This window comes from Entamoeba invadens (genome assembly GCF_000330505.1).
Source record: "Entamoeba invadens IP1 unplaced genomic scaffold scaff_1105074725293, whole genome shotgun sequence".
Classification (NCBI taxonomy): domain Eukaryota; phylum Evosea; order Mastigamoebida; family Endamoebidae; genus Entamoeba; species Entamoeba invadens.
Window position 1 is genome coordinate 204,122 of NW_004191722.1, and position 11,662 is coordinate 215,783.

At 34.4% G+C, this 11,662-nt stretch overlaps 4 protein-coding genes across 4 annotated transcripts; 2 read left to right on the top strand and 2 right to left on the bottom strand.

Moving 5' to 3' along the window:
* Nucleotides 1–106: 106 nt before the first annotated feature.
* On the bottom strand, nucleotides 107–1,666 carry EIN_065740 (hypothetical protein; the record flags this gene model as incomplete). Its single annotated transcript, XM_004183597.1, has 1 exon — nucleotides 107–1,666. One exon carries the CDS (start codon nucleotides 1,664–1,666, stop codon nucleotides 107–109), a length of 1,560 nt encoding a protein of 519 aa, XP_004183645.1.
* An 899-nt stretch (nucleotides 1,667–2,565) lies between these two features.
* EIN_065750 (vacuolar ATP synthase subunit E, putative) lies at nucleotides 2,566–3,231 on the top strand (the record flags this gene model as incomplete). The annotated part of the gene is made up of 1 exon (XM_004183598.1): nucleotides 2,566–3,231. One exon carries the CDS (start codon nucleotides 2,566–2,568, stop codon nucleotides 3,229–3,231), a length of 666 nt encoding a protein of 221 aa, XP_004183646.1.
* Nucleotides 3,232–6,021: 2,790 nt separating this feature from the next.
* Nucleotides 6,022–9,930, bottom strand: EIN_065760 (protein serine/threonine kinase, putative; the record flags this gene model as incomplete). Its single annotated transcript, XM_004183599.1, has 1 exon — nucleotides 6,022–9,930. The coding sequence occupies one exon, from the start codon at nucleotides 9,928–9,930 to the stop codon at nucleotides 6,022–6,024; it is 3,909 nt and encodes a 1,302-aa protein (XP_004183647.1).
* A 1,008-nt stretch (nucleotides 9,931–10,938) lies between these two features.
* EIN_065770 (hypothetical protein) lies at nucleotides 10,939–11,662 on the top strand (the record flags this gene model as incomplete). The annotated part of the gene is made up of 1 exon (XM_004183600.1): nucleotides 10,939–11,662. A coding segment is annotated over one exon (724 nt), but the record flags the coding sequence as incomplete, so codon positions are not given.

Consider the following 11,662-nt stretch of genomic DNA (forward strand, 5'->3'; position numbering starts at 1 on the left):
ATAATATTGATTTATTTTATGTGTAAATGAAGTCTTATTTACATCTATTATATTATTTAACATTAAAACGAACAATGGAAAAAGTGGAAGAAAGAAACAAATTAACTTAATAATCGAAGAAGTCGAAATTGGGGAGCTCGAACTGGTTAGGCGACCCTCTGAACTCGAGTTCTTTTTGGGTGGGTCTCGCTTTGTTGTGCATGTTGAATCTTTTTCCAGTAATCATTGATACAATTGACAATAAGAATGTCAAAATTCCCGATAAGCACAACAGTGCTGTCATCACAGTGACATAGAAGAATATGTCGTCTGTGCACATGAATTTCATCACGCTATACACGTAATTAATGAATGGAGTTCCGTGTCTAATACTTTCTATTGGGCCATAAACGACATCGTCGATGATATTCATTTGATTGAAATACGCGGTGTATTTCTTTGCAAGGTCTTGCATATATGGTTCAATGCATTTTGTTTGACACACTTCTGATGAGTACAACAGACTTCCAGTAATGAACGGGACGTATTTGAAATTCATATAATTATCGAGTGTGACAGTTCTGTCAGTAGGACACAGTAAATTAGACCCACAATTTTTCTTCAAGAATTCATTCATTTCATCAACAATTTGTGTTCTGAACGTCACATTAAATAAGTCTCTGATTTGTAAGATAGCTGGATCATTGATTGGAAAGAAGTGGAGGACAATACTCTGCTCTTCATAATTCTTGGAATTCAATATGTTATCTCCGACCAAACAAGCGTCTGATACAGAGACATTTAATGGATATGTCACTGCTGCAGAAAACAATAAAACACTCGCTAAGAACCACCCAAATATAGAAATGCCAGAAGACATCTGGTAATGCATAGTACACGTGGCAAAGACTAATAAGACCAACATGAAACTAGTGACATACAACCCAAACAATGTAAGCCCTTCTCGCGTCTTGTTATACTTTTTAGTGTAATCTCCGAACCCTCCGACATTTGTTTTAATTTCGACTTCCATTTTTTGCACCAATTTCATTGAGGCATTAAAAACAGTTTCATACGAGCTGAATGGGATTGCGTAAAACGCGTTGTTGATCAACCGAATGTTTCGATCGACAGCAGTCACGACACTTTTTGAAGACTCGTCGACCGCTTTCATGTCAGCGGCAAGAGCTGAATTATACATGAAAGTGATGAGAATCACTATAGATACAGCTAAGACCCAAACTAATGTACACATCTGACACATCTTCACATGAACATAACTGTACCCTTCCCCTTTCGCTTTCACAAACGCTTTGGGACATAAACATCCCCGTGTCCCTCTTACACCACCAAGACATGGGCGAGCTAAGTACCATACTAATGAAACTATAATTACACCTATTATTATAATAAAGAGCCACCACCCTTCAAGAAGTAAGGAATCTTCATACCTCGAGTAATTCAATTGTGTGATATCATAGATTTGAGTATCCCCTTCAACAGGAAAAGGTACAGCACCAAACTGAAAATTGTCGACTGTTATATAAGTCCAATCGTTCGATGAAAGAAGATGTCGACTGTGGTTTGTCCGGTCTATTAAACTCTCACGAAAGTCGGACGTGATAGGACTCTCAAAGGAATGCACAGATATCAACAGTGCAAAGACTATCAATGTACGCACTACCATTCAAACTGCTTTTTAGAAGTTCTTAGTGATAATGACTACCTGCCTTTTCGCTTCATCAATCGGTGTATTTTTATTTATTTACTATTTTTATAATTCAGTTATTAACTTTTTATAGTTTTGACATCCATTCATGAAAACGTTGTGTATTTCCATTTTCAAACAATTTGATGGGTTTTAGCATCTTTTTTCAAGATGGCATTTTTGTCATTTTCTTACCATATTATTAGAATCAATTTTGAAAATGGAATAGTATTAAATTGGAATTAAAATGGTTAATAAGAATAGAATTTGTTTTATAAAAATAAATAAAATGAGTGTGTATGAGGAATGAATACTAAAAATTGTTTTTAATAACTGAATAAAAACCCGAAAAATCACACAACTTTGTAGTATTTTTTCATTTAAAATATTACAAATGATAAAACATTGAGTTGCAAAATATTTGCAAAAAATATAATATTTAATTATTATTTTTATTGTTTATATTTATAATAATTTAATTACTAATATTTATAGTTTTTTATTATAACCCAAAAAATAATCAAATTATGATTTGTAGTTTAATTATAATTGAAAAAATCAAAAAATATTTTATTGAACTAATAAAAACAATAAAAAAATGGAAAACCTCAAAATTTGATCTTGAATAATGAGATCCATCAGAAAGAACCAAACCAAAATCAATTCAGAAGAAAAACACAAAAACGAGCCCAAAAACAAAATGGAAAAGTGAATAATTAAAGTAACTATAATATAATACACAAACATAATAAGAGAGACAATTAATTAATTTTACTAATAAATGGAATTAAAACAACAAGAAAAAAAAAGGGGAGGAGACGCGAAGAAAAAAAGAAAACAAAAATGATGAGAAAAAACGGACGTAACTGAAAAATCCAATGGCGGAACAACAAACATCTCAAGCCCCAAGACAATTACTTCAAATGGTGAAGTTCATTGAATTTGAGGCGAATTCCAAACGCCAAGAGATCCAATCGAATGCCGAACAGGAGTGTGAACGCGACAAAGCAAGTTTCATAGAAAAGGAACGTAAGAAGATAGAAGCCGACTACATTCATAAAGTCAAAGAAGCTGAAGTCAAAAAGAAAATTGCCTTTTCCCAAGAACTGAGTGCTTCTCGTTTAAAACTTCTTGAGTCGGAAGATAAGCACATCGAGGACTTGATGACTCTTGTCAAAGACAAACTTCAAAAACAAATTCTGAACGAGGACTACAACGACCTTCTTGTCAAACTTATTAAGGAAGGCGTTAAAAAGGTCGAAGATAAGAAAGTCACTATCATGTGCATCAAAAACGACTTAGAAAAGGTCAAAAAGGCTATCGATATCGTGACTAAAGAGGATAACTCAATTAAAATCACTTTGGATCAAACCCATTTCTTGGACCAAACCGCTATTGGCGGGGTTGCTGTAGCTTCGATGGGAGATAAAATCGTATGTTACAACACTTTGGAACATCGAATGAATTCCGCTTTGATGATCTCACTCCCACAAGTCCGTGTAACAGTTTTCCCTTCACTTAAGACGAGAAAACAGAAGAATTGAATTATTTCGATTTTGAGTTGTGGTTCTTAGGGAATTCTGATAACACATGATAATAGTATTGAGAAAGATTTGTTTTAACCAAGTGGTTAGATATCTTTTTTCTATTATTAGAAAATTTATTAGTAATAATTTTAGATATATAATTATAGAATAAATATATTATAATTATACTAGATATACTAGTAAATAGAAATATACTATATTATAATAAAAATAAACCATAAACTGCATAATTCAAAAATTAAAGTTCATCTTTTTCATAGTCTTCATAATTACCATATTGCTTGTTATCATAACCCGGAGCTTCTTGTTGTTCTCCACCGCCATACTTAGCTAATATTGGCTTAGCAATTTGCTCGAGTTGTTTGTATTTGTCATCACTCTCTTCCTTAGTTGGGTTAGTGTTGTCTTCAAGGAACTTAGTGACTTCCTCGACTGCGTCTAACAAGACTTTCTTGTCAGCTTCGTCGATCTTTGAACCAAGTTTTTCTTTATCATTTACAGAGTTCTTAATTTGATATGCGTAATTCTCAAGGGAGTTCTTGGCTTCGACTTGCTCTTTAATCTTTTTATCATCTTCTGCTCTCTCTGCAGCTTCCTTGATCATTCTCTCGATTTCTTCTTCAGAGAGTCTTCCTTTATCTGAAGTAATTGTAATCTTTTCGGACTTCCCAGACTTCTTATCTTCAGCAGAGACTGTCAAGATACCATTCACATCGACTTCAAATGTGACTTCGATCTGTGGAACACCTCTTGGTGCCGCCTGAATGCCATCCAAGTCGAATTTCCCCAAGAAGTGATTGTCCTTAGTCATAGCTCTTTCACCTTCAAATACTTGAATAGTGACTGATTGTTGATTGTCTTGATATGTAGAGAAGATTTGTGACTTAGAAATTGGAATGTGTGTGTTTCTTGGGATTAAAGAAGTCATCACACCACCGACTGTCTCGATACCAAGAGTCAATGGAGTCGTGTCTAACAAGACTATATCTTCAGTACCTTTAATGTTACTCAACACACCACCTTGTACAGCAGCTCCGTAAGCAACAGCTTCGTCTGGATTGATCCCACGAGATGGCTCTTTGCCATTGAAGAATTCCTTAAGTAATTGTTGGACCTTTGGAATACGAGTAGACCCACCCACCAACACGACTTCATGAATAGCTCCTTTCGACATCTTAGAGTCTTCTAAGACCTTCTTGACTGGGGCAATAGTAGACTTGAACAAGTCCATATTAAGTTCCTCAAACTTCGCACGAGTTAAAGTGAATGAGAAATCGACGCCATCGGCCAAATTCTCAACTTCGATTCTGTCTTGTTGTTGGACGGAAAGAGTTCTCTTTGCTCTTTCAGCTTCTCTTCTTAACCGAGTGACTGCTCTCTTGTCCTTTGACACGTCTTTACCATATTTACGCTTGAAGACGTCGAGGAGGTATTCAGTGACTTTCTGATCAAAATCGGAACCACCGAGATGGGTATCACCTGATGTCGAGACAACATCAAAAACGTTTTCTTCGATATTCAAAAGGGAGACATCGAATGTTCCTCCTCCAAGATCGAAGACCAAAATGTTCTTCTCACCGGTGACTTTGTTCAACCCATAAGCCATAGCAGCGGCAGTGGGTTCATTCAAAATTCTTAAGACATTGAGACCAGCAATCTTACCGGCGTCTTTAGTAGCTTGTCTCTGAGCGTCATTGAAATATGCTGGAACGGTGACAACGGCGTGCTTCACTTCTTTACCAAGATACATCGAAGCGGTGTCGGCCATCTTCTTTAATATCATAGCGGAGATTTCTTCTGGGGAGTAAGTCTTCTGTTCGCCCTTATAAGTGACTTCGATGAATGGCTTGTTATTCTTATTCACTATTTTGAATGGGAACAGCTTCAAATCTCTCTGGACTTCCTTGTCTGTGAATGATCTTCCAATGAGTCTCTTAATTTCAAAAACAGTGTTCTCGGGGTTAGAGACCTGTTGGTTTCTAGCAGCTTCACCCACCAAGATTTCTGTGTCTGTAAATGCCACAATAGATGGTGTAATTCGGTTACCTTGGTCGTTCACAATGATCTCGACTCCTTTCCCTTCGCCGTTGTACATACCAACAGCAGAGAAGGTCGTTCCAAGATCGATACCAATGACTGGTCCGTCGATTTTGTCTTCTTCGTCCTTAGGCTTTTCGTCCAAGGCGAATACAGTTGTGATGAAAAGTATGGTAAGAAGTGTATGGAGTACCATAATGCCTCTAAAGTTCATTCTATTCTTTTTATTGAGGACTATACGTGGCGCTTCATGGGGATAGGTTCTGTTTTGTATAACAATTTTTTATTTGTGAAACAACAGTTTATAGTTTATTTATAATTGACTGTATTATTGTTATTAGTTTCTCCTTAATTGAAAAAAGTATTTTTGAAACAAAAAAGAAGATAAATTTTGTTTTTTGTTTTCTTTTTAGTGATGGAATTTCCTGAAAATTTAGTGTTGTTTTTGCAAATGAAATTATTGTTTATCTTTTTCCAAAAAGTTATTTATAATTTTTATAATTTAATTTAACTATAAATTATAGTAAATAGTTGAGTTAAATAGAACTTACTTTCTGCAAAACACGTCAATGTATAGGCAATATGATGTGTTGCATCTTTATGACACCAGCCATTCCGTAACATTTTAATTACCGATTCATTGTTTACAACACGCATATAACATGTATATACTTGATTCATTTAATTTTCTTTTATAGTTTAAATTATTAAAAAAATAACTATATAAACACTCTTATAACAAACACTGATTTATTCGAGTTTTCCATAAATCTCGTTGAGTCTACAGACAATTTCATCAACAGATATTCTTTTCTGAGGGCTTGCGTCCCAGCTTTCATTCATTAGTTGATACATCTCAGCAGTCAGACATTCGCATTTTTCTGGTCTTCCACACTTAACTACATAGTCTGCTACATTCCACGGATACTTGAACTTTGGGTCATCTCCAGGGTATGGGTCTTTCCAAGACAAGCATTCGTATAATGTAATTCCATATGAATACACATCAGCACTTTTTGTGTAATATCTCTTCTCTAATATCTCTGGTGCCATGTATATCGGTGTCCCAACTCCTTTCGTGAACGTCATGTTCGTCATCATAAGACTATACCCTCTTGATGTCCCAAAATCAGTTAGTTTAGCATTAACAGTGTCATTCGCATTAACACTCATCACTAATAAATTGTCAGGTTTGATGTCTCGATGCAACACTCCGCAACCATGCAAGTAAATTAACCCTCGCCCCAAGTCTATCATAAACTTAACTCGCAATTTCATCATCACTTCTTCTCTTCGAGTCTTCGTTCTGTATCCATAAAGTGATCCATATGCAGCAAATTCAGTGACCATACTCACTTTACCTGGAAGGTACACCGCTCCATAGAAGTGTATAACATAGTCAGACCGCATTTTATCAAGCATAGATATCTCCTTTTCAAACTCGAAGTACATCTCATCACTCGACGTGTTTTTCATCTTTTTGATCGCTACTTTGTTGCCTCTGAAATCACCTATAAACACAACACCAAACGTCCCTTCTCCAATTTTCTTGACCTCATGCAATTCATCAGGATCAAGACGAGAAGAAACTTTCGTCTTTGCTTCGAACTTGATGTTCTTAATTAGCTCTTCTCCATGGAAGTTACAACACAACGCAATTTCTTCCTTTATATGTGTTGTACAAAACACAGTGATATACATCCTCAGTTCACATGCATATCCATGTGGTATTATTATAACTGGAGGGTCAAACCGGATTTTGTACTTGAGTGACTCTTCTTTAACTGTCAATTGTATTTTCACTTGGCGTTTGTTGGTATTCCCAATACAAAAGAGTTGACATTGTTCAGAGTCAATATCAAATGGTTCATTTCGTGTTATTTCCATTGTGTCACAATTCGATAAGATCCCATCTCCCAAGTCTCTAAATGTAATGTTGGACTTATTCATTTTAAAGAGATTGGCATCAGCCAGAGCTTTCTTTGCAGAGATGTTCTTAAAGATAATAAATGCAGTGATGAATATTAGAAACATGAAGAACAAGAAGACTCCGATAATGGATAACAGAATCACCCACCACACTGCATGTGTTTCACAATATTTTCCGTTGTCACTCGGACGATCCCAAAAGTCACATTTGGTGCACACAGAGTTTCTTGACTCAACACATTTATCTATGGTTGTATACCAAACACAATTCAAGTCAAGGAGCACATAATTGTCAAAACATGATGTACATTCATCACTTGATGAACAAACAGAACACCCGTTCTTACATTCTGAACACTCATTGTTGTTGATTTGATAATATCCAACAAGACAACGCGAACATCCATAATCATCAATTTCATTTGCACATCCAACGATATAACTTCGAGGTGCACAATCACCACTGATTGTTCTGTAGTTGGTCGAATTGCAAGTAATGCATGTGTTATTCATGATACAACTCTCACACTTTTCATCACATTGAATACATTCAAATCCACTCTTGTAATATCCAATTTTACACTCAACACATCCATTCCCAAAGGATACTATTTTATCACACGTCTCTAACAAATCATGATTTGACTTGCAAGCGTTCCCACTCAAGTAATACCCAGCTTCACAGGAGGTACAAAATAATTGATTTCCAAAACATTCTTTGCATTGTTCATCACAACTTTCACAATCATCTGTTGTCTTTTCATGATACATACCTTTAGCACATCTGTTACATCCCTTTTCACTTCCTTCTTCACAACTATCATCAAGTGTTGACATACAAGAATGTGAAAGATTCAACAACAATCCAGATTTGCATTCAACGCATTTCCCATTTAATATTGTCTTGCAATTCTCTTTTCCTTTTTCACACACCCCATTTTCATCTTTCTCGTCGTTTTCTTCTTTTTCACAGCTCTTCAAATTACACGTTTTGTCTTGTGATAATTCATTATTGTCTCTACACGAAATTATTCTTCCATTCTCGCACAAATTACTTCCCGAATAAGTCTCATTACATTTCACACAATTGATGCCATTTGTAAAATACCCAAGTTGACAAGATACAGTCGAAGATTGACTGATGTCTATTGCATTTGGGGGTGCATCAATACATATACCATGTTCATTTATCAAACGCTTTGTTGTGTCACACAGAATACATTCCTTTTTGTTTAATTTCAACTGACATCCATCTTCCTTTGTTGGAATACACGAATTGCTTTCCAAACTAAACCCATCAGAACATTTATTGCAAAAACCTCTTTCATCAAAAAGACACTTCAAGTGCAGTCTGCAATTCCCTTCGTCCAAATAATAACCATCTGAACATTTCAGACATTTGCCGTTTTCACCTTGACAATGAATACACCCCGTTTTGAGACATGGAACACATACTTGTAATTCATTGAGACCACCCACAATACACTCTTCAACAAAATCACATTTGAATGTTCCACCTTTGAAATGGCCAATAGTACACTGAACACCATTGTATTCAAATACATTTTTCGCTATCACTACAACATCCTTTGATAGATTTTGTGTTGTCACATCGACACTAAAATTGGATTCTATTGAGAATACAAAACTTTGAACATGAACCAATGAAAACACTACATTTCCAAAGGTGATAATGTCATTTTCTGATGGGTTTATTGAGTATCTCATCGAAGGAAGCTCCCTTAAGTGAACTTGAATCTGTTTAATAAATTCAAGAGGAGTAATATAACATCCATTACACGGACAAAATGATTCAACAAAATGTGATGCTTCCATTGTTGTTCCATTAAGATGACAAAACACATCTTGAGAATCTCCAAATCTTAAAAGGTGGTTGTCTGCAAGCATATTGAATCCTAGTGGAAGTGTAGAAATGTTAAATGGTTGAGTAAAGAGTGCAAAGTCAAACTCTTTGTCATGATTCATTTCAAAATCTTCAAGTATTATCAAGCTTTCATTGATTATAAATAATGCAACATCATGAACATTTCTTTGGAGAGAAACAGTCACTGAACCCCCCTTCATTATTTCAACCATTTCAGATTGTATTGAACTCTTTTCATCAATAGTCAAAGTCCCTCCAAGTTTTAATGATCCAGCCTTAATATTTATTCTTCTGTTGAAACTTTCAAAATACAAATTACTTGTTTTTGTTTCGGCATTGAACAAAGTGGAAACGAATAAAGAAGAATTTGAAAGTATTGTTATTTTTGATTTAAAGCCAACACTAAGAGCTTCAAAGTTTGAGAAACTGTTGTTTGTTAAATTCAAATCACTTGAAGTTAGATTGACTTCCTTTTTTGAATAGAACTTGGAAGTGTTTTCAAGTGTCATACAGTTTGTTCCAGCCACTAAAATAGTGTTGACATATAAATATGAATTGTCCAAGAGTTTTGCATTGTTTCCAAAATCAAGTGTCATTTGTTCTTGACTTCTCAAAATGGAATCTCCTTTCAAGTCAATTTCTGAACCATACTCTATTTTCATTATTTTGTTTATGATCAATTCCACATCACCTTCCATTTTAAATATTGACTCGCTCACCAAAAATGAATCCATTTCACAATTACCTTCTTGAGTAAGATCCATCCCTATTAATTCCTCTGGAGGGCATTCTGCTTGAAGATGAACCAAGAAAAAAAGAATAATAAAGATAAGTCCAGTGATCATTAATAATTGATTTTTGAGTGATTATTCATTTAAACCTAAAGATGTATAGATGGTTAGATCATCTCTTTTTGGAGCCAGATTATCAATGCAAATGTTTTAATTTTGAAACTGTTATTCCTTATTAAGATATATTTTCTTCATAATAAAAGAAAAATCAATTTATTCATGAATTAGATGTTTTCTTTATTGTTTATTACATTTTTGTTTTTATATATAATTATTTGTCTCCTCTGTACCATTTGATGAGTTAAAGATGACATTTCTAATGCATTAAACAAACTGTTTAAAAATCTTAAACCAGTTTAAGTATATTGATTTTTCACTAAAATTTGAAAGTAATTTTATATTTTAAAAACATTGTATAACTTTTCATATTTTTATTTGTAATAAAAGAAACCTCAAAAATTGTTTTTTTCCAAAAATGAAACTTAACATAACATATTTTTATGTATTCAATAATTTCAATTATTTTTCTCCAATGTTGTTGTTTGTATATTCTCAACACTTCTTGTTCGTTAATGAACAGTTCTAACCAGATATTTATTCAAATAACACTATAACCATTTTAACTACCAGACTAATAGATGTAAATATGTGGTTTGTGTTATTATAATAGACAATTATTGTATGTATCTATTGGATAGTTGTTGAGTCGGAGTTAATCTGTTATTATTCCAAACAAAAACATAACAGTAAATAGTTTGTGAAAAAACAATTTTCGAATGTTTCCATACAAAAAAATATAAAAAATATTGTAATAAAATAGGTACAAAAAGTATACCTTTTGTTTTAATTATACAATTCTAACTCTTAAAAAACAGATTTTCAAAAGAAATGCTAAATGTAATAATAATACAATTTGTATTATTTTTTTAGATTTGATTTACTATATTATTATTATAAAACAAACAAATTATATAATTTGTATAAAATGACGAAACGACTAAAATTCACTGAAATAATAAAACCCTATACAAATAAATACAGATACTCAACCATTCCGCCGCCATGTCCCAAGAGAAAGTGAAGATTCCTTTTGAACAGAAGAAAATATTTGACAAGATGTATTCCAAATTTTGGCAGATGAATCTTCGTGAGAAGATTATATCTCCCGATGACAAGATTATAATCGGATTTTCTGGCGGAAAGGACTCGCTACTTCTGCTTCACATTTTGTCGACATTAATGAAGAACAAGAAGTACAATATCAAAGTCCTTGCAATTCACGTTAAAAATGACGAAGTGGGCTATCACCTCGACGCAGACTTCTCTCGCAAACTCTGTGAAGACCTTAATGTTCCATTTCTTGTTCTCGACTCTGAGCGCGTCGCTCCCAAAGACATCGAAGACTCCGACAAAACCACATTTTGTTTAAGTTGTGGTAAAAATCGACGCCGTGCGTTATTGAAGTATGCCAAAGAAAATGGGTACACTTCGATTGCGTTAGGGCATCACATGGACGATGTCGCGGAAACGTTATTACTGAACCAAATGTTCTGTGGGTGTATCGCAGGGATCCCTTCTCAATTTGTTGCCAAGAAGTACAACGTCAAATTCATTCGACCGTTGATCGACATCCCCGTCGTTTTAATCCAACAGTGGACTCATTATATCACTCTTCCCATCTTAATTAGATGTAACCACGAGTCCGACTCGATGAGAGGTGAAGTCAGAGAACTCCTTGAAAATCTGAAGAAGAAACACCCCTTTATAGTGCAGTCCATCGCACAAG